This window comes from Diceros bicornis, chromosome 18 (genome assembly GCF_020826845.1).
Source record: "Diceros bicornis minor isolate mBicDic1 chromosome 18, mDicBic1.mat.cur, whole genome shotgun sequence".
NCBI lineage: Eukaryota > Metazoa > Chordata > Mammalia > Perissodactyla > Rhinocerotidae > Diceros > Diceros bicornis.
In genome coordinates, this window is record NC_080757.1 from 36,593,619 (window position 1) to 36,616,512 (window position 22,894).

Genomic DNA, 22,894 nt, shown 5'->3' on the forward strand with positions numbered 1-22,894 from the left:
CCGTGGAGAAGGAATCCTGAGCAGACGGCCAGCCCGGTGTCCTGCGAGCTCTGAGGCGCTCCCCTGCCATAATGTGCGGAGCGGCATCCACAGAGGCCCCGGGAGAGAGTTAGCCTGCGCTGAGCCCGTCAGTCACCTGCAGTAGCTCTTTCCTTCTTCATGTGTGGTCATCACTGGCATCACTGTTAACATCTCCAAAAGCTAGGAGTGCCTGTCATGCAACATCCCAGAGAAGAGGGTCAGAGGCAGAGCAGAAGCCTTCGCTGGTAGGTGTGAAAATAGGGCTTGGGGAGAGGATGGAGGTCGCTTGAGGCCCAGGAGCCCTCTTTCTTGGGCTCTTGCTGCCTCTGAGGGGCCCGGAAGATGGACGATGCGAACCCGCTAAATCAGCCCATCTTTTCCACACGATTCTTCCTGTTTTGCTTCTCTTTTTTCCTTCCTTTTCTGCTCCCTGCCCTTCCCTCCTCCTGCAGCATGGAAGCTTCCATTTATTTCTCCCTCGTTTTCCTAGACATTTCTCTCCCCCGTCTCCAGTCCTGCTCACTAGAGTGACATCTTGAGCCTGATCCTGTCACATTAAAAAAAAAAAAACTCTGCCTACAACCAGCCCTCCAGTGCTGCTCTCCGCTGAGAGGTGGCAGATGGCAGAGCCTGACTGAGCAGCAGCAGCTCCCTCCTAGCCCAGGCCCAGGAGCTGCCAAGACTGGTAAATGGGGCATTTGTATACCTTTCCACACTCTCCTATCCCCCACCTGCCCCCCATCTCCCCAAACCAGCGTCGTCCTCATCCGTTGCAGATGCCGCCCGGCAGGATTTCGCTGCCTCTTGACCTGTGTCTCTTTCCTCCTCCTCCCTGTCCCTATGAAAGACTCCCACGACAGAAATTGAATTCAGAGTTGATCCGTCAGTCAACAAGATTTACTAGCCAGGCCCTGTGTGTATCCCATGCACTTGGCCCTTCTCAAAGTGTGGAAGAAAGGGATCATGCAAGGCTCAGTCCTCAGGGACTCACTCGCCCTCAGGGGTACGGTCCGAGCCAGGCACATTTCACACACCCAGTTCCCAGGAGTACCAGCAAGGGACCACGGGCCATCCAGGCTGATGAGAAACTGATGTGTTGTCGGGTGGAGGAGATGAAGATGGGATGGGGAGAGAGATCAGTGCAGAGGGTGGGGCCAGGACTCAGGGCAAGGGAAGGCAAGAGGGGCCCTGGGCAGGCTGCCTCCACCTGGGGAGCACGGTTGGCTGGCTGGTCTGGGTGTTTAACTCTGTGCTTCTAAATAAAGACCCTTTGACCACCTGTATTTTCTAAGCCTTGTGTTATGTTTATGGGTAAGGATCCCAGGGGGGAGTACACAGATGAACCCCCTCGATGCACCACAGGGACTACAGGGATGCAGAAGTGGGATTCTGGGCGAAAGGAACAGTAGGAATGCAATTAAAGGCCCCGTTTCTTGGCCGGAATCAAGGAAAACAAAAGCAGATTCCTTTGTATAGGTGTCCTCTTTTGTAGACAGGACAGACTTCTGACCTGCCCTATGAGAGTTTCCCTGCACATTCTTCCTGCAGCGAGGAACGAGTGCCCATGGCCATTCTTCTCCCTCCCTCCACCAGGTGTGGGCAGGATCCGGGAGGGCTGCAGTGTGGGACTGGGCTCAGTGCCGCTTGCCTTGAGCACTGCTTCTGTGCCACACAGGTCCAGCTGCCTTACACGTCCCAGCTCCCAACAGCCCTCTGACAGGTAAAGATCACCCCCACTTTACAAAGATGTTCAGTAACTTGCCCAAGGTCTACAATCAGGAAGTGGCAGAGCAAAGAGTTGAATCCAGGCCTCCTGGCTCCAGAATCTGTGCTCTCAACCACTGCACCACACAGCCTGCCCAAAAAAGAGAGAAGCCAGCCCTCCCCCTTCCCATGAGGCTCTGGGAGGCCTGAGAGCCCCAGCAGGGGTGGGAGCTAGATGGCCATCACCCTACACTGACAGAGCCAGCTAGTTCCTCTCAGTAACCATGTGAGCAGGTCGGGGGCACTGCCCTCCAAGGCCCAGAGAGGCCAGGTGACTGGACTGAAATCACATGGCCACTGATACTCAAACCCATCTGCCTCCAACACATCCTTCCAAACTCATGGCCTTGCTTTGACCTAAAGGTCGGGGAACCCAGGCTCCCTGGGACTGAGCAGGCCATTGTTTCCCAGGTGGGGCCACCGGCAAGCTGTGAAGGGGATCTGGGCAAGGAAGCCTGCTATAAGGGAAAGAGCAGTTCCTGGGTTAGGAGCCAGAAGGCCCCGGCTTTCCTATGACTCTCAGTGCCCAGGAGCTAACCTAGGTCTCCGAAGACCTTTCTAGGGGAGACAATATCAGTATCAGGGACAGGTGGGAGGAGAGGTACGAACACCGACATGCTGCCATCCTCCTCTCCTGCCTTCACCTTTCCTGCCCACCTTCTCCTCCGGCCAGGAGGACCTGGGCGTGCTGGAGTGGGAACAGAGTGGCAGCTTGTCCTCCTGTGGTCACTTCCTCTCCCAAGCTGGCAGAGCAGAGGCTGTGATCACGCCTCAGCGCGCCGTCCAATGAGGCCATCGGGGACGACCCCCATGGAGAGTTCAGTGTGTGGGACACCTGGGTTCAGGTAGCTCATTAAATACGCCTCAGAGGAAGGACCTCCCGCCTCTGGGGAGCCTCCAGGCCAGCTGGACAGGCACATAGCCCCTGCCATCACGGAGTCTCCAATCTGAGGGGGAGAGGCTCCTGTGTCCTGTGTCTAGGGGTGACGTCCACATTACCTGCTGTGACAGCCCCCAAGTTGGCAGGAGCACAGCATTCGAGACTCAATCTGAGTCAGAGATAGGAGCAAGATCTTTGGAGATGTTGTGGAGGCTGGAGGATGACAGGGAAGCACGATGGAGTGGGGAGTTGAGGCCGGATGCTGGAAGAGAGGACAGTGATGGAAGGGTGGGAGCAAAAAGACCTAGGTCTGTGGGAGTGTGTTCCATAGAGAAAATTGCAGAGCCTTGGGCTTCAGCTTTGGAAGGAGAACCTTGGGGTGTGGAGTTGGGGGGCCTAGTGGCTCCTACCCTTCCTCCTTGAGTTTCTCCTTCCTCTCGGGGTTTCTTGCTTCAATTCCAGCCACTGACATCAAACTGACCCCAATAGAACATTTCCTTTAAGGCTACAGCTCAAGTGTGGACCAAAACCTCTTCCCCTGGATCTCCTGGCACCGTGGAGACCAGCTGGAACTTTCAGAGGCTGTACTGAACAATATTTGTGGAATGAATAAGTACTAAGGGAGAACAGAAGGGTATTAATGTATGATGTCCACAAGGCTTAAAAATAGCCCAGCTCACAGGGTCTGGGTTTCTGAGTCTGCCCCTGCCAAGGCTTGGCAGGCTCTGGCCTGGCCCGAGGGCCAGAAGGGCTCCTTCCTTCTGCCTTCACAGGGAGGAGCCAGTTGAGGCCTAGTTCCACGGGGCGGGGGGCGGGGGGGCTTACTAGTCCCCCAGAAACCACATGGTGCCTCCGCAGCCCACCTATATCACTCCCTTTCATTCCCCCTCCCCAGGTGGGTAACATCTTGAGGAAAGACCTTGTTTGCAGGGGCTTCGCTTTCCCTCTGTGGATGCAGAGGTACCTCTGTTTCTTAAGCCAGGCCACTTCAGAAGGAATTAGAACCACGCCTGCTCCTCCCGGAATGTCCTGCACAGGGCCAGGGTCTCAGGACCCCGTGCTAGTCTCAGTGTAAGCACAAAGCCAACAGCGGCAGCTTCAGGTTCAAGAGCCTGGTCCTCTGCTCCCAAGGGCCTGGTTCGCCCCACTCCCCTGCCTGGCTGTCGACTGAGCCAGACGCACGGGCTACACCGGCTGCTCCATGCAGTCTGTGCCCACCCGGCTGGGTGGGAGAAACGCCTGGCACCCTGGCTTCCCTAACTGAGGGAAGGGCAGTCACTACTCTGCCCTGTCGACCATTCCCCTCCCATCACAGGCCCCTTCTGCATTGGACTTCCAAAGCTGTGTTGTTGCAGGTAATTAGAGGGTTTTAATTAAATTAGGATCCCATCTGGCTGGGATCAGTCAGGCCCTTAACGAGGATTGTGTGTCACCAACATCACAATGTGGTTGGGGACTCAGACGTGTGGGGGCTGATTTGGGGACTGGAGGCCTTTCAGACGGGTAGAGAATCCTTCCGAGCCTCTCAGGGGCTCCCTGCAATGCAGAAGCAACTTGTTTCACCTCCCAAAGTGGAGGCTGTGTGCCTGGATGCCAGAGAGGGGGAGGACCAGAACTTTCCCAAGTTCATTCTTGCCTGTGAGTCTATAAAACCTCTCTGAAGTATGACAAGATATGTGAGCATTATCTCATTTCAACAGATGAGGAAACTGAGGCCTACAGAAGTGACGTGCTCAAACACTGAATCAGGTAGAGCTGGATTTAACTGAAAGAAATGGAGATTCAACAAGATAGAAATTTGATAGATATGAGAGAGAAATTTGATTTTCCTCTCACATAAAAGTCTGGAGGTAGGCAGCCCTGGGCTGGTATGATATTTCTATTCCACAAAATTTTCAGGGACCAAGACTTCTTCCAGCTCATTGCTCTGCTACTTCTACGGCGTGGCTGTTATCCCTCATGGTCTAAGATGGCAGCTAGAGCTCCAGCAATCACATACGTATTCCAGGCAGCAGGATGGAGGAGGGAACGAAGAAGAAGGGGCAAGAGTATATATTAACTGTTTTAAGATTTCTGGAAGTTGCCAAGTAGCCCTTTGTTTTACATGTCACTGGCCAGATCTTAGTCAGATGGCCACATCTAGATGCAAGAGAGGCAGAGAAACGTAGTATTTATTTCAGGCAGCCATGTGCCCAGCTAAAAATGGAGAATTCCATTACTATGGAGAAAGGGGAAATGGATCTTAAGGGACAATTAGCAGTCTCTGCCACAAGCAATATGGGGCAGAACCAGGACAGGAGCCCAGGTCTCCCACCTCCAGCCTGGGCCCCTTTCGCCTCTCCACACCAGGAGCAAGGTGAAAGTCAACACAAACCCACCTCCAAAAGCAAAGAGGAGGAGGAAACATTTGTTGAGCAACTCATTTAATTTTCCTAACAATGCTCCAAGGTAGGGAGATCCCTAGTTTTTCACATAAGGGGGCTCTGGGAGGTTATGTCATTTGTCCAAGCCCCTCAGCTAATAAGTTACAGACCCAGGACTGGGACCCAGAAACATCTTCCTGTAACATTCATGTTGCCAGTTCGCTGGCAGCCTCTGTGGTTCAGGAGGTGCCAGCTCGTTCCTTGGGACCATCTGGCCAGGTGGCCCTGAGATTATGGACTGGGAGACTGAACTAGGCACCCTTCACTTGGATTATTATCAGGTTGGCCTTTGAGCTTGGAGACCAACAGCAAACAGGGTCCCCTGTGGAACCAGAACCCAGCCCCCAACTGCTGAGTGCTGGGTCTCCTTTGGTATTTGTGTCTTGGTGATGGGGGCAGCTGCCACTCCAGGACTTCGGCATAATCGGCAGGTGCCACCACCACTCGATCTTACCTCCGCCTGGTGGAGCTGTTGGTGCCTCTCTCGCCCCCCGGTTCTCCACAGGACTCAGAATCTTCAGAAGTAACATTTCTCTCTCCCACTCCCAGCCATGACATTGGCTCACTTCCACCACAGAGCAACTGGTTCATTATGTCTCCACAACCCCCTACACATACCTACTCGATAATCAGGTCCCTGGTCACCCCATGACCTTCAGCTGCCTCTACCCCCGTACACACCCTGCCCCCAGCTTCCCTACCCACCCACCACCTCGTGCATCTCTGAGCAATGGGCCTCGCCACCGGCGTCTGTCGCATGCTAGGTCGCCAGCATTCCTGCCAAGGATGGGGAGGGGGTGACTCAGTTCCCGCTTGCTCATCCCGGGGAAGAAGAAACGGGGGGAGAGAGGAGGGAAGCGGGAGGAGGGACCCGGACACCCATTCACTTTTGCCCTAAACTTCATCAAGCCTTGTTGCTAATTGACCTAATGTGCATGCCCTCTTATTAGCTTCACAGACTGCCGGGAAGGTTCACCCCATTAGAGATGGGAATGCCAAGGCCCAGACAGCACCTGTGCACGAGGCTGAAGGGCAGAGGCGGCCTGCAGGTGTTCCGATGCTCAGAAAAGAACGAGCTTTCCCTGCATCATATTGCAGTTGTTGGCCTCAGGGAGACTCCAGTCTGATGAGCGAGGCACAGACCCTGGCCCCAGGGGCTCCCCAGTCTGAAGGGGAGATAGCGGCCGTGACCTCAAAGGGCCCCCAGTCTGGTAGGCTTGTCCCGGAAGCTCCACTTGATGGAGGAGACAAGACCCCCGGGGGGCAGCTCCCCAGCCGGGTTGAGCGGATGGAGGAGGAGGACCATGGGACCAGCAGCCCGCTCACTGAGGGGCGGTCGGGGAGGAGGCCAAAGCGTGGGGCCAGGGTAGGATCTGGAACTTCTCTCTAGGGGAGGAGACAAGCTCCTTCCTGAGGAATCTGCTCTCCTGTGAGTGTCTGAATGGCAAGAGTGGGTGGTCCAAGCACTTTGCAGTGAGTGACTGGGCGTCCATCCCCCAGGGGCAGAGGTCCATCCTCCTGGACATCGCTCACCAAGGGGGCAGAGGTCGGTGCCGTTATAGCCAGAGGCAGTGGGATGGACCCCTTACCCCTGTGAGAACCAAGGGGGGCAGGAAGTATCTGGTGATGGCAAGAAGAGTAGGGCCCAGAGGGATACTCCAAAAGAATTATGATTTGGGAAGAAATCTGTTAGCAAGATACTAGCTGAGAAGAGCAGCCGGGTTACCGGGCAGACAGAAGAGGAGAGATGAGGCGGCGGAGTGTGCACGCGGGCGAAATGAAGTTATTAAAATGAACCCACCCCCTGCGCAGGCAGAGCTGTGTGCCAGGCAGGCCGGCCCTCCAGCTGTCGGCAGCATCTGGCTCTCCGCGGGAGGAGAGGAGCCAGAGGGGGTGGGTCAGAGAGCCCCCAAGTCCTGCTGACAGTTCAGCCAGGCCAGATGGAGGAGGGGCCTAGAGCTACCGCCGTTCTACTCTTCCTCCAGTGCCCACAGGGCTGTGGGAGGTGCTCCTGGTTGGTGTCCAGTGGGCGTCCACAGGTGGGACAATGGACGAGATTCCAGCAACCCCAATGCCCCTGGGCCTCTCCGAACTAAGCACCCGTCCCCAGGGTGGGAAGGGAGAGAGTGCCAGGGAAGAGTGTGTGTGTGTGGGGGGGCTGTGTCTCAAATCTCTGCTCAGAGGAGATGGCCCCAGGAAGCACGGTGCAGGGCAAAGAAGCTGGAATAGCAGTGTGAGCTCACGTCACATGCCCTTCCTGGGTCACTTCATCCAATGTGGGCCTGCACCAAAGTGGCTTCTAAGGCCTGGCCCAGCTCTGCTCTGCAGTGTGAGAGGCACTGCTCTGTGCAGGTGGGCAGGGGAGACAGGCTGGGGGTGGCAGACCATCTGACCCTCATGCTAGGACTCTCATCACTGTGGCTACACAGCCAAGGGGACCCTGGGGACCTGAGCGCTGCCCTCTCAAGAAAGCAGACCTAGAATGACCTCCAGAGAGGGCATTGTGATCTTGGTAGTGGGGACCCCAACCTTCCCCTCACTGAGCCCCGAAGGGCCCAGCAAACTCCCAGACCAGGGGCCGCTGCAGCCATGTTCCGAGGCCCTCCTATTGGCTGGGGCAGGAAACGGCTGCTTTCAACCCCCTTTCTGTCCCCACTCCACCCTGGCCTGCTCCTCCACTAGCACGTCATCAGATTGAAAACCCAATCCTCCTGATTCTCTGCAGGGACCCTTCCCAGGAGACTGCCCCAGGAGAAGCAGGTGGAAATCTCCATTGGGAGAGAGCATCAGGGGTCTCCTCATCCCAAGGAGCCAGAGCCAGAAACTAACTTAGAGGTCATGTGAGCGGTCCTCAGAGTGTGGCTCCTGGGCCAGGAGCCTCAGCGTCTACCTGGGCACTCATTAGAAAGGCAAATTCCTTAGGCCTCACCCCAAACCTACTGAGTTAGAAACCATGGGATGGGACCCAGAAATGTGTGTTTTAATGAACCCTGTCGGTGATTCAGACGCCCACTCACATTCGAGAACCTCTGGGCTGGGCGAGCTCCTCATTTTATAGAGAAGGAACAGAAAGAGACCCAGAGAGGAGAAGGGACTTGCCCAAGGCCACAGGGCACAATACTGACAGAGCTAGGACGCCCGCTGGGCCCACCCAGATGGCAATCCAGGGAGGTAGCGAGGAACACCCTTCTATGACCCATCCCACCTGCCAGCTCTTCCTCTGCAAGCTGCTTCGCAGATGCCCCACGCCCCCACCCCCTACCAGCACCAAGCACAGTGTTCGCTCAGCTTTCCTGACAGCTTGGAAAGGGGGCTGGAGATGACGCCCTGAAGCCTTCGGTGAGCATCATCAGCTCCAACAGCGCTGGAGCCTGCAGCTCTGGTCTCCAGGAAATGTCCTGCTGCCGTCTAAGAAATGCTGGCTGGACCACAGGGCAGCCGAGGCCCTTCCCCCCCCCCCCCGGACAACTCAGAATCCAATGCCTCGGGAAACCTTTATTTCCTGCTCCAAGAACAAGAAGTTGACAATCAGGTGATTTCACAAGACCTCCCTCCCCTCCCCCACCCAGAGACAGACACTATGGAACAGGTCCAGCACACCCTCCACAGTCCAGCCCCGAGCTGCTGATGGCCCCAAGGGCCGAGAGGGGAGGCACCATCTCTATCCGGGTGAGCCCCCATCTGACAGGCAAGGCTGGCTATTGAAGGATGTTTCGCTGGACAAGGATGCTCCTAGAGGAGCCAGCAGGGGGTGGGGTGGAGGAGGGACACACAGTGCATGGGTGGGCTTCAACTTGGTGCTGGGAGAACCACGATCGCCCTCTGTCTCAGCTTAAGGATGGGTGTCCCTTCAGCACGAGGGTGGGTGGGGAGCAACAGAAGGAGAGGAAATTTTGGAAAGCGGTGGCCTGGCTGGGGGCAGATGGGTCTATTTGTCAAGACATCGAAGACGCCAAAGGTCACCACTTCAGCCTCAAGCCAAGCTCGGTCCACAGTCCAGGACAAGGGGCTTGGGGCTGCCCACTGGGCGGGGCTGGACAGTTCCTCCCGCCCCCACGCCCAGGGTCGGCCCCCAGGAAGCCCCATCTCAGCTGTTCTTCATCGCCTACTTGGTGGCCCCGCTGATGTAACACCCCTCTGCTTATTGCTGCCCTTCCTCGGGATGGCAGGGAGGGAGCCAAGGTGTTAGGCTCCTCTCCATGACTCTACTGGGGCCACACTGGTTTGCTCGCCCCAGGAGCCTCCTGGATCCAGCCTCTGCCTGTTGCTCAGCGGGGAACGCTGTGAGGCTGCACTGAGAACTCACTCCTCCTCCAGTGCTCCCGTGTCCTGGCCGCTCCACAACCTCAGGCTGGGGCCAGCACGTAGGACCCCTTCCCCACCGCTTGAGACTTGGCCTGGCCCCACTTGGCATCTCCTCCTCTCCACCCGCCTCCCTGCCTGAGGCCCATCCCCTTCCCTGCCCAGTGTCCAGACAGATGGCCTCCTGCAGGGCAGACCTGTCCTTCCAGCCCTGGCCTGGCCTCTGTGGCCTGCCAGGGTCACCCAGAGGGGTAGTAGGGGGTATCACTGTGGTAGTTGTAATCCGGGCACACCTTCTGGACCAGCCTATAGTCCGTACTGTAGAAGGCGATGTAGACGCAGACGACTTTGAAGGGCTGGGAGCAGCTCCAGGTGGCTGAGCTCTGAGCGTGGTCTCGGGAGCAGGTCTTGGCTGGGTCATGGGTGCAGAGCGAGGTCCGGCGGCCCCGTTCCACCTTCTCCCACTCCATCCGGCAGTTGAAGATTTTGGAGGCCTTGGCTTCGATGAAGATCTGCTGCTCCTGGTGGAACTCTACAGCCTTACTGGGGGGCACGAGGCTGATGGAGATGTTGCCCTGGCCCGTGGCGTTGTGCCGGAAGTGGACGCTGAAGGTCCCGTTGCCGTGGTCCACGATCTTCCCAGTGACGAGCAGGTTCAGGGCTACGGTCTTGATGTTGGAGTAGAAGTCGCCCCAGCCAAAGATTTTCTTCACCTTGGCCGAGGGTGGGGGGCTGTGATTCGGGCGGTTGAGAGGCTGCCCAAGAACCCCCCATGCCTCCCCAGGTGGAGCCAACAGCCCTAGGAGAGTGGAGTTGGCCATGGGGCGGGACCTAGGTGAGATGTGGCCCCGCTTCCGAGGCATCCGGGGCCGGGGCTGGCTCTCATGGTCATCGTGCTCAGGGTCCTCTGAGCCAGGGGGACCATCATCCTGGCCACAGATGACCTGTGGAGGGAGTTGGGAGGAGAGTGAGAGCCCTGTCCCCAGAGGACCCAGGAGCTCTGGTCTCCCGCTTCCCACCACCAGCGTCATCTCTCTGCCTGTCCCTTCCACTAACTTGGGCTGAGAGGGCCCTGCACATTGCCCAGGTATGGCTGGCGGGTGAGTGTGCAATCTGTCTTGTGTTTGTGGTCCCATCTCGTGTTTTGACACTCAGGTCAGTCCCACCTCCTCTCCTCACTGTCCTGCCTCTGCCACTATGCAAAGTCTGGAAGGATGGTCGAGAATTCTCTCTAGTGGACCACGGCACAGAGATACACGGCCCCTACCCCTAGGGAGTTGCCAGCCTGATGGGGGAGGCCTAGCTCCTGATCCCGGGGAAGCCCCCATCTGATGGCAGAAGCATATCCCTGTGCAGACACGGTCCCCGTCTTACAGGAGAGGTAGAGTCCCTGCCGCTGGGAAAGTCCCAGGCTGACGGGGGAGGCCTGGTCCCTGCCCTCAGTGATCCCCAAGTCAGATAGGAAAGCACCGTCCCTAGGCTGGGAGATCCCGGGTCTGACAGCAGAGGGACAGCCCCTGCCTTGTGGGATTTCCTAGTCTGTTGGATGAGACACCATCCTACTCCAGGATAGTTTCTATTTTCAGAGGCGAAACCAACAGACAATGGAATAAGAAAATGGAACCCAGTGAAATTCTCTCTTCAGCACAAATACAGTTTTGGTTTTGGCAGGAGGACCAGGGGGAGACCCGGAGGGATGACCAGGGTGTGGAAAGCCAAACACTCCTCTGGGAACCACTGACGATGACACACCAGGACATCACTTGCACTAGGAGGTAGGAGTTCTGATCATTCCCATTTCACACATGAGGACACCAGGACTCAAGCTTACATCGCTACAAAGCCAAGTAACACAGGGTCAGCCCTCCCATCCCACCGCACGCGCCCGGCCTCACAGACCAGATGTGTCCTTTTCTAGGGGTTTTATCCAAGCCCCAACCCCACCCGGAATCTCCTGTAAAACTCTGCGGAGGCTCGGCCAGCCTGCAGGATCAGCTCCAGTGACAGGCGACACCTAGGGAGGCTTCCTGGAGGAGCTGCAAGGAGGGCCAGTGGGACCGCCTGACAGAGCTCAGACACAGGACAGCTCTGAAGGGCATCAGGGCGTGGACAAGGTTTCCTGAGGGCAGCCGGCAGGCATGTGTTTGCTCAGCCTTTGAAGAGAGTACTCACCCTATGTGTCTGTGTTACCAGCACCAGGGGCACCAGCTCACAGCTGGGCAGCATCTGGATTTGCTGGTGACTCGGGGGTGAGGATGAGGGAGGCCTGAGGGCTGGGGTCTAGAGGGTTCCAAAGAGGTTTGGGGTCTTCATGCCCTCTGTTCTGGCCATGCCCGCGGATATGTATGGTGGCCCTGCCTGCCAGGCCCCAGGGGGTGGGGTAAAGGGCCAGCCAAGAGGGGAGGCTCCTGGGGGCTGGGCTCAAGGCTGCAGACCTGTGTGTACTTGACCCTGGGGGTCACAGCTGAATGGCTGGAGGATGGGTAGAAGGGCTGTAAGTGGGATTTGAGAAGGGAAGGGTTCTTCCATACAGTGGCAAAGGGGATTATTGTTTTGAGGAAAGGGGCAGCTCCAGATGTGGGGCTGAGGGCTCTCCACGAGAGGATTGCGGGGGGGAGGTCGGCGGGCGCTAGGTCGGAGGGGAGTTGAGCCCCGGGCTGGGGTCTGGGGTGGACTTCTGGGCCGCCAGGAAGCCGCGAGCGAGCGCACGGGGAGCGGGCTCTGGGCGCCCCGCTCAGCCGCCGCGAGCGCCCGGGGCGGGAGCCGCCTGCCCAGGTCCTGTGGGGCTCGGGCTGCGCGCAGCCGGGAGAGGAGAGGAAAACAACAGGCGGGGAGGGAGGGAGCGAGAGGGAAGGCGAGAGCGAGGGACGCAGGGGCCGCCCCCTGCCTGCGCGCAGGGGGACCCAGAGCCCCGGGCCCTCTGGGCCCCCGAGGTCAGGGAAAAGCCCACGCCCCCTGACCTGGCAGGTCCTCTGCTCCACCACCCACCCCCAACCCCCTTCCGCACGGCTCGGGGCGCCGCGAAGGGGTCGAGTAACCCTTGGCGACCCGGCTGCCGGCCTTTTCCCTCGTGCTGGTCGCACCTCCCGCCACCAGCAACCGAGTGGGTGGGCCAGCCAAGCACCCTCTCCCCGCCCCTATTAACCCTTTCTGCACAGTCTCCGGCCTCGGACCCGCCCTCTCTCCCAGCCTCCAGGCTTCCCCACTATCCCGGGGATGTGGGGGGGAAGGGAGAAAGTTTCCGGGCTCGGAAGCTTCCCGCGCTCTCCCCCAATCCTCCGGGCCCCCGCCCCTCCGCGCCGCTCCCCAGACCACTCACCAGATAGAGGCTGCCCTGCACTAGGAACACGAAGCAGCAGCGAGTCAGTTGCATCTTCCTCCTTTGCTCTCGGGCCCCTGTCTCTCCTCTTTTCCTTGCGGGGTCCCAGGCCCCTTCCTCACCCTCGCTCTTTCAGGCGCGCCGTCCCATGCTCCAGTCCCCGGCGATTCGCGGCCCTCCCCTCTGCCAGCCGCCCAGGACCGACCCCGCCCCCTTCGGTCCAGCTGTGCAGCCGCCGCCCCCTCCCCTGGTCCAGCTGCGCGCGGCGCGGCCCCCTCTCGAGGTACTAGATGTGCGCCCCAAGCGCCTCGAAGGGCCCCAGCTGCGCGGTGGCTTTGCCGCTCCGCAGATCTGCGCTCGGCGCCCCCCTCGGTTCCAGCGGCGTCGCTCTCGTCCAGATGTGCTGGGGACCCGAGCGCGCGCCCGTCCCTGGTGCTAATTCCCCAGACCAGACGGCCCCTCCCGCCCCGTCGCGGCGCGCCCCCTGGCGGACGCCCCTGGCCGCGCCGAGCCCCTGCCGCCGCTCCCCGCGCAGCACCCCGCCAGACTGGAGCGCTCCTGGCGCCCAGGCGGCTCCCGCTTCCTCGTCCCTCCCACCCGCGGCGGCGGCGGCGGCGGCAGGTACAGCGAGCCCAGCCGGTACCTCCGGAGTTAACTCCTCGCCTGCCGGCCCTCAGCCCGGGACCCAGGGCGAAGGGGCAGGACGCGGGGGCGGAATAACTCTTGGCAAGGAAGGGAGAGGGTAGTGGCCCGAAGATGGGGACACTACCTTTTCCACCCTCTGGCAGGGCGCCTGTTTCCCCGTAGCGGGCATCTGCAGCCTTGCCCTCAACCCCAGGAGACTTGGAATTTGTAAGATCATTTTTTCCAAACCTATTCCAACAGCCAAAAGAGAACGTCAATAATGTAGCCTGTCTCCGCAGTCCACTTTCTCTCTGCAAGACTTGCTTCTGTGCTGAGGGAAGTTCTTCTAGGTGTCTAGCCTGTACTCCTTTTGTTGTAATGTCAGTTTTTCTCCTCTTCTACTTTACTCAGAGGGGCTGGGATAACCCTTCTCCCTCCACTCACTTCTCAATCCAACCACTGTGACAGGAAACTTTTGGCTGGAGCCCTGGGCTGCAAAGGCCGCTGGGGGCCAGGCTGGATTCTGGGGCTGGGGTCAGGAGTGAGCCTCCTGGGAAGCTGGGGAGTGAGGGGGGGCAAGGCCTCCCTGGCAGCTGTACCTCCGTTCTTCACTATTTACCCTCCCTGTGACCCAGGGAGTCGCCAAACTGGGACTCCTACCCCAGCGGGGTCCCTGGTTATCTCTTGTCTCTGCAAACCTCTGGGGCAGGAAGAACAAGACCCTGATCTGAGATTCCCAAAGGCGAGGGCCCATCCTCCATCACCCCCACTCATCTCCACGTTTCCTTCCTGGAACGTCAGGTTCCCTTTAGTCCTTAGAAAAAGCAAAGGTCAGGTCCTAGCAGCCCTTGGAGGCTGTGAGGGTGAGGAGATACCCCAGCATTTGGAGAGGCCCCAGCCAGGGCTGGGCCCACAGGGCACGATGGGTGGGCAGTCTGCTCTGTGGCCCTCGAGGCCCAGCTCAGTCTCTGGCTGCAGCCCCCAGCATGCACCCAGCCTCCTCCCCCACCATCTGCCAGGCGGGTGCACGGGGAATGCAGATGAATCTTAATATCAGCCTGGGCCAAGTGCGATGAGGGAGACAGATTCTGCAGAACCCAGACAGCATCACAGAACCCCCTGCATTCCCCAGGTACCCTGGGCGGTACCAGGATGCAGCAGTCCTTTCCTCGTGGTGGTGGTGGGGGCATGCATGTCTAGTCAAAGACCCCCAAAGCTGGGGAAGGAAGGAACAGATAAATCCTTGTCTGGCCTCCGAGCCTCTGATCTGGCTGGGAGGAAGAAGCTGTCGGCCTGAGCGTGGGCAGCTGGTTCTGGTGCTCAACTGGGCAGAGGCGTAGCTGGGCCCGCTCCTTGTCCATCTCCGGAAGGTCCTGACCTCAGGAGAGCAGTGTGGCCCAGCAGAAAGAGCACAGGTTTTCAGGCCAGACAGTCCTGGATTCCACTCCAGGCCCGGCTGTGTGACCTTGGGCAGGTTGCTTTGGTTCTCTGATGCCGGTGTCCTGATCTGTTGTTGCAAGAACGAAATGAGACAAAATGTGCAAACGAAGCACAGGCACAATGGCTGGCGGGCAGCCGTGGGAGTGCAATAAAGGGAAGTTCTCGATTTTCTACTTCCCACACATTTGCTCTGGCTGTGCCTCCTGCCAGGCTTGCCCTCACTACTCTCTCGGCCGTTCTTGGCTCTCCCTTCCTTCAAGTTTCCCCTCCGCATTCATCTGTCGACCACCGGCTGAGCCTGTCCTTGGTGCCAGGCACCAGGCCAGGGGCTGGGATATAGAGATGAATAGGACACCATCCCTGCCCTCAAGGATTTCACTGGGTAGTGTGGAACCGAGACACGGAACTCGATGATTTCCATTCAGTGTGGTGAGTGGAATACCAGATCCCTGTTGTGGATGCACGGAGGACATCCGAAGGGGAAGGGAGAGCCAGGGATTGCTTCCTGGAGGAGGTGATGCTGAAGTTGTGAGGAGGAGTCAGCCAGGCCAGGGCTTCCTGGCAGGGGCCACTGACTGGTCAAAGGTCTGGAGGCTAGAGCTGGAAGCAGTTTGCTGTTACTGGAGCACAGAGGGGAGGAGAGGAAGCTGGAGGAGGAGGCGGGGACCACCTGATGGAGGGTCTCATGTGTCAGTCAAGGGGTTGGACCTTGAGGATCTTTTGAAGGGTTTTAAGGGGGCTGGTGATTATAGTCAGATTTGCGTTTTAGAAAGCTTTTGGAGAATTCACTGGAAAAAGGAGAGACCAAAGGCAGGGAGAGGGAATGAACTAGTTAGGAGATAAATGCAGTGTTCTGGGGTGAGAGAGAGGGGAGACTGAAGACATCTTTAGGAGGCAAAATAATCGGGATTTGACTGTTGCTGAGATGAGGGAGGAAGAGAAAGGGAGTTGAGTACGATACCCAAGTTTCTGGCTTGGGCAAAGGCGGGATGCTTGCTGAGATGGGCACCGTGGGCGGGGAGGGGAGGAAGGTGGGTTCTGGGGAGCGGGTGGTGGAGTCAGCTTTGGTCGTGTCAAGGCTGGGTGCCGTTGGCCACTCAAGGGCAGAAGAAAGTCTAGTTCGGGGTGCTGGAGGTGTGAGCGTACAAGGGGAGCAAGGGGCTTGCATGGGGGAGCCCTGGGCACCCTGGCATTTAAGGGGTGCAGAGGAAGAGCAGCGCCTGAGGGGTCCCATGCAGGACCCAGCAGCCAGGGCCAAGGAGGGCAGGTGGGCTGCTCCTGGAAGCAGCAGGAGCGGTGGGGCTCTCACACTTGGGTGTGCGGAGCGCAGTGGGGTTATTGTACACATGCAGATTCTGGGGTCCCACCCCAGGGAGCCTTAGTTGGTAGATGGCAGCCCAGGACCACACATTTTTGCCCCCATCCCAGGTGATGCTGATGGAGGTGGCCTCTGGATTTCCCTTAGATAAACTCTGATGTGTGGAGAGTATCAGGAAAGAGGGATGATTAGCAGCTCAAAGGAGCAGAGCAGCCTGGCAAGGGAGAGTCTGAACAGTGACCACTGGGTTTGGCCAAGATTCCTCCGGCAACTGAACCCAACCTTGGTCCCTCGGGCTGCTCCCAGGGTGAGAAGACAGACCACAGACTCAGTGAACTCTGTGCACAGCTGTGCTGGAGGTAAGGCCAGGCGTGTCTGCCATTCAGGCTCACCTCTCCGTGTCCCCCAGCCTCCCTCCCCCACCACGCCCTGCACACAGCAGATGCTCAATGAAGGGGACAGAACTCAATGCACTAGTCCCAGCCCTGAGCCCCCAGCCTCCCGACGCCTACTTGCATCCTGAATGTGGGCCGGCTGGGCATTTCCTTAGCATCTCTGCTGCTCTCACCTGCTTCAGTCTCACCCTTGGAAGAAACCTGTCTATACCCTTCTCTTCTCCCTGTCTCCCCAGTACGCAGGAAAGAAAACAACACAGTGGGTGCCTGATCAGTGCTTATCGAACGAATGGGAAATGGGGTTCCTGAGGGTTTGAAAGGCAGAGAGCAGATGCCCTTGAGCCAGCTGAAGTGGAGAGGTCCAGGAGGAGAGGCGGGAGCAGATCATTATTGTTAGTAATCTGTCATGTTTACCTGGCAATTCACAATTTTAAAGTGTTATGATAGAGTGCTATGTAGAGGGGTCTAGGGGAGCCCAGAGGGAAATCGTAATTCAAATGAGGGGGCCAAGGACAAATCCCAGAGAAATTAATCTTGTGATATGTGGATCAGCCCAGGTGGGAGGGAAAGGAAAGAACCTTCAAGGCAGAGGAAGCAACTCATGCAAAGGCCAGAGATGAAAGCAAGCCTGGAAATGGGGTTCTGAGGAGGACGAGATGAAAGAATTTGTTCCACAAATAGTTATTGAGAGAATACTTTTATCTCGAGTCCTGCCTGGGTGTGGGGGTACAGCTGTGGTGGGGAGACGGTGGTGCTTATCGCACGGAGAATTTGGGCAATGGGAGAGACAGACATTAAATAGCTAGGCACACGAGAGCACAAGCTCTGAGAGGCTGGCCAGGGGGATGAAGGAAGAATAGCAAGTTCTGAGCTGGAGAAACTAAGGGGGGTCCCCATTACCTGGAAGGGGTCTGGGAAAACTCTGAGATGTGACATTTTGGGGGCAATCTGAAGGATGAGACGGCCTTGGCCAGCCATAGAGCTGGGGGAGGGCCTTTCAGGCAGAGGGAACAGTGCATGCTAAGGCTTTGAGACCAGGAGGAGGTTAGTGCTTTGGAGGAGCTGAAGGAAGTGAGTGTAGTGAAGGAGGCGGGAGAGGGCCCGAAACTAGAGAGGTGGGCAAGGGCTAGGTGGGCAAGGGCTAGATGGTCTAGGGCTTTATGGGTCTAGTTAAAGGTTTTGGGTCTCATCCTGTGATTAAGGTGTTTTTGTTTTTTAATTACAAGTTTTAAATGGGGGTCAGATTCACACTGATCGCTAGAAACATCACTCTAACAGCAGTGTGGAGGGTGGGTTTGAGAGGGTGGGTGGACCTGGAGGCTAGGAGGTGATGGTGGCCTGAACTAGGGCAGAAACCACGGGGATGGGAAGGAGGGGGTGGCCTTGAAAGATGTTTAAAGGGTGGAATAGAGAAGAGTTAGACTTCAGGATGGGGTTGAGGATCAGAGATGGCCCCCAGCTTTCTGGCCTGGGGACACAGGACAAAGAAAAGGTTTGTAGGAGGAGATGCAGTGCCCCATCCTGGACAGGCAGAGTGTGGGTGATCGGGGTGTCAGGTGCAGTGAAGAGCTGGTGCAGAGTGGAGGTCTGACCAGAGGGACAAGATGGGGAGGTGTGTGAGCCTCGAGAACCATCAGAGGTGAGGATGTGAGGAGCTTGCAAAGGACAGAGCACAGGAAGGCCAGTCCTGCAGGAGCGGGTGAGGGAAGAGAGGGGGCACCAGAAGGGGAGGGGCACCGGAGCCAGGCAAGCAGATGGGAACCCCCTGCCCCAAATGCCCTGAGGGAAGCTGCCCACTAACATCCCAGAGGGTGCATGCCACAGGCTCTGAGAGTCAATTTGTCTATCCTCTGCCCCTCACAGGACTCCCCCAGCCAGGAGGGACCTTCTCCCGTCTGTAAAGGCTTGCGCATGTGCTCTTGTGGCGTGGAAAGGGGAAGGCCGCATCCAGCAGCCCTGGGTCAGGGGTCTGACTCTGAGGTCTGCTGTCTGGGTGACCTTCAGTGAATCTCCCCGTCTTCTTTGGGCTTCAGCTTCCCTGTGTGTAAAGGGGATCATACTGCCCATCTCGTGGGGTGAGGACTTCGTGAGCATGAGAGCGCCTGGCTCTCTACTGGGCACATAGTAACCCCTGGTCTTTTGGAAAGTGCTTTGTAAACAGTGAAGCACCGAACAAAAGGGGTCTGGCCTAGCTCCTTCCTGCTGCATCTCAGTGTCTTCGCAGGTGAGAAGCAAGGGGGAGAAAACGGCCTGAACTGAGCAGCTAGACTGCAGGGCACCTGGCGGGGAGCCCACACCTGGCACCAGATCACCCGTCCGCCACCTGTCGGGCGGACACTGGCGCTGTGGCCAACGCCAACTCCCGCAGGGGGCGATGGAGAGACCGCACGGGCGTGTCGTGTCGGAGGCTAGTGGGGTCAGCGCGCCACCTGGTGGGCACTGGGGGCACCTCAGTGGCGAGGAAGGCGAGGCCCACCCGCCCGCCGCGCGCCGTCCCCACGCGCCCGCCGGTACTCAGACCCGCTCCTCCTCTTCATAAAGAAGCCCTAAAACCACGACCGGAGTGTGCTACTTAGAGGCTTTGTTACGCCCCGAGTTCTGGAGCCAGATCGCCTGGGTCCCAGTCCTGGATTTGCCGCGTGTCTTGGGCAAATAACTTCACCTCTCGGTGCCTCGGTTTCTTCTTGGGGATAATAACAGTATCCACGCATGAGGGTGTTGGGAACAGCGTCTGGCACATAGAAAGTGCTCAATAAATGCTAGCTGTTGTTATATTCGCATTCAGTTACTCATTCAACCACGGATTCTCAAATGTCGCCGTCGTGCCAGGAGCTTGCAGGAGGCAGCTCTGTGGTGGAAATAGCCTGGACTGGAAGGGGGAGAGGGGGAGCGGGCAACTGGGAGCACGGAAACGGAGCCTCGGGTTCCTTGCGAGACGGGTCCAGGTAACAGCTGCAGTGAGATGTTCCTGCTTCCTTCTCCCGGCGGCGCGCAGGGTGGGCGTGGAGGCCGCACCCCGTCCACACTCCTGGCCCTCGGGTTCGCCTCTTGAGTCCTGGCCACAGCGGCCCGAATTCAGGGGCGCGCGCCCTCTGGACCCCCCCACCGGCATTGGAGCCAGAGCAGGTCCCGAGGTGGCAGCTTCCATCCTTGAGCGTCCCCGCCCCCCGGCACACGGCTGCCAGGCGCCTCAGCCCCTCACCGACTGTCGCCCGGGTCAGCGCCTTCTATTTCCAGGGCGGTGGTGACGCCTGGCGGTGGAGGGAAGGACAACCGCGACCTCCGCGCCACAAGGAAACCCTACTGAGAAGCTCTTCTCAGCCCAGCAAGGCTGGGCACTGCTGGGTACGGGTGGGGAGAAGACACTGCGGGGGGGGGGGGGGCTCCGGGAGGCGGAAGGGCTTCCCCCAGCAGCCCTGACCTGGGCTTCTGTTGGGGAGATGGAATCTAGGGTCTTCTGATTCCAAATCAGACCAGAGATGGGGCAGGGGGAGTCAGGGGCCCTGAGGAAGTGGCAGGGTTGGGGTGGTAGCCAGACAAGACACCAGAGAGTTCAGGAGGACATCTTCCCTAGTTTTCTCCTCCCACCCCATTTGGGGGGGTCATCATTGTCCCCCATTGTTGCCCCAGCCCCCCGGGGTTTCAATGGGACAATATAGGGCAGTACATGAGAGAAATGAGCCTGGGAATGGGCACAGCCTGAAAGGGGCCGCAATCTGAGGGCTCTCAGGAGGGGCCAGCTGCAGCCACGAAGGCCTAAGACCAGCAGAAGACTGGGAGAGGCAGCAGGAAGGATGCTACCTGGAAACGCTGTCTGACCCCTGTTCTACCCAGGTCCACCACAGGAATGTGGCTGCCCATACCCGCTTCATGCCAACTCAGCACTGGCCTGCTCCGGGGCCTCGCAGGCTGGTGGAGGCCTGACCTCAGCCCAAGGGCATAGCTGACTTACTCCCGAAAACCTGGCCTTAAGTCAGCCACCTCAGGACCCAAGATTCCACGGACTGCCAACTTGAGGTATACAAAATCGTACTCATCACATTCTGACTCACAGACCTGGGGCCTCCTGTGTTCTCCACTGCAGGAAGGGCCCTGCCCTCTACCTCCTTAGAATCTCCTTGCCAGCCTTGCCTCGGGCCTCTCTCCACGATACCCAGCTGCATCTCCTCCATCCCACTGCAGGCTTCAGGACCCCATCGCTGCTCACTGGGACCACAGCAGCCCTGGACCGGTCTCTCTCAGCCTTTCCTTACCCACCCCACAGCCAGAGGGAGATTGATTTCTAAGATGCCAACTAGACGATGTCCCTCTCTTGTTTCAAATCCTTGGAAGACTTCCCACGGCCCCAAACTAGCCCGGGGATATCGAAGGCACTCACTACATGTTACCCAATTTCTCTCATTTAATCACACAATCCAACGAGGTAGGTTCTATTATTGCCACATTTTACAGATGAGAAAACTGAGGCTTAGAGAGGTAAGGTGACTTCCCCAAGGACCAACAGCCAGTACTCTTCAGAGCTGAGATCTGAACCCAGGTGGCCAGGCGGCCAGAGCCCAAGCTTTTTCCCGCCGCCGCAGTGTGTCCTGAAGTGAGTTATTCGTTGTGTGGTCTGAGATTCCTTTTTAAAAATAGTGCAGATGGACAATTAATTTAAATTTTCATAGAAATATGTTTCTTTTAAGGCTTTTCTTCTCTTTTATTTATAGCAAGGGATACCTGTTTCCCATTGATGGAAGAGATAGAAAGTGTCCCTTTAAAATGAACTTATGTTAGGAAAAAAAAGTAGCAAATTGAAAGTACTAAGTATATGATAGCACAGGTGGAATGTGGATGCGGAAAAATGAATATTGGCTTACTTATTGCAACATACTGCTTCTCAGGAGAAAGTTCAAAGTCGCTCTGGCCCTGCTTACCTCGCCAGCCTGCCCCCGTTTTCCCTTCCCCCCTCTCCCTCGCCTGCTGTGGCCTCTGAATCATTCGAAGCTCCCCGAACAGGCTTTGCCTTGCCTCTGTGACTTTCAACACACTGTACTCTCCACTCGACCTCCCCTTCCTTCTTGGCTGTCTGGCAAACACCTGCTCACCAGTGGAGTCTTCACCCGGCTCAGGCATCGTTTCCTTCTTGATGCTTTTCTGAACTGGACCTCTGCCACCATTGGACCCCCAGAGTCCCCTGACCTCACAGCATTACTGCACTTTGTTCTCCCGCATTCCCTCCCCAGAAGACAGAGACAGTCTTCTCCGGTTCAGCGCCTGCCACCCAGAAGGAGCTCAATACATGTGTGTGCAATGAATGAATTCCAGGTGGGGACAAGGCTGATCCAGCTGAGAGGAATGGGCGGGTGGTTACAGTCTTCGAGGAGAAGGTGGGTGTGCACTTTTGAGCTGGATGTTGATGACAGCGTGGAGAACTCGGAAAGATGGTCTCTTGGAAGCAGATCCAAGGATCTATGTGGGGACTTATTATCTGTCAATGGGAAATGGCAATTTAAGAGAAAAGTTGCTTTATTTAATACACGATGCTGCCATATTGGTAATCCATCTGGAAGAAAATTAAGCCAAATCCTCCCCTCCCACCTGATACCACCTACAGAACAGATCCCAGATGGATTAAAGATTTAAAGTGAAAAATAAAAACAAAAATATTAGAAGAAAATTTAGAAGACTAATTCTTTAATCTTGAGGGGACAGGAAACCCAGCAGCCATAAAAAAAGAGAGAAAGATTTGGTTACAGAAAAAAAGTATTTCTGAGTGACGTAAAGTTCTCTAAACAAAATAAAATGGCCAACAATAGACTGAAAAAAATATTTGCAATACATATAACAAAGGGTTAATATCCTTAATAGGAAAAAATTTCTATAAACCAATAAGAAAAAGACAAAAAATAAAGAGTGTGTGAAGTATACAAAACAGTTGACAGAATATATATGTGAAAAGAGACTCGGCCCAGTAGGAGTCAGGGAAATACAGATTATAAGAACAATGAGATGTGCATTTTTTTAAATCAATAGACTTTATTTTTTGGAATAGTTTTAGACTTATGGAAAAAATGGAGCAGCTAGTACAGAGTTCCCATAGACCGCTTCCCCATACACAGTTTCCCCTGTTATTAACGGCTTACATTAGTATGGGACATTTGTTACAAATGAAGAACCAACATTGACATATTATTAACTCAAGTCCATAGTTTGTTCAGATTTTCTTAGTTTTTACCTAATGTCCTTTTTCTGTTCCAGGATCCCAGCCAGGATCCCTCGTTACATTAAGTCTCTTCAGGTTCCTCTTGGCTGTGACCTTTTCTGCGACTTTTCTTAAGTTGAGGAGTGCTGGAGAGGTATTTTGTCAGATGCCCCTCTGCTGGAATGTGTCTCTCATGGACTGGGTTTTGGGAGGATAACCACAGA

At 56.9% G+C, this 22,894-nt stretch overlaps 1 protein-coding gene across 1 annotated transcript; it reads right to left on the reverse strand.

The window, feature by feature from the left end:
- Positions 1–9,306: 9,306 nt before the first annotated feature.
- Positions 9,307–12,785, reverse strand: NXPH3 (neurexophilin 3). The gene is made up of 2 exons (XM_058559356.1): positions 12,710–12,785; positions 9,307–10,334 (listed from the first exon to the last, which is right to left on the reverse strand). Exons 1-2 carry the CDS (start codon positions 12,761–12,763, stop codon positions 9,630–9,632), a joined length of 759 nt encoding a protein of 252 aa, XP_058415339.1. The 5' UTR covers positions 12,764–12,785; the 3' UTR covers positions 9,307–9,629.
- Between the last annotated feature and the right edge of the window lie 10,109 nt (positions 12,786–22,894).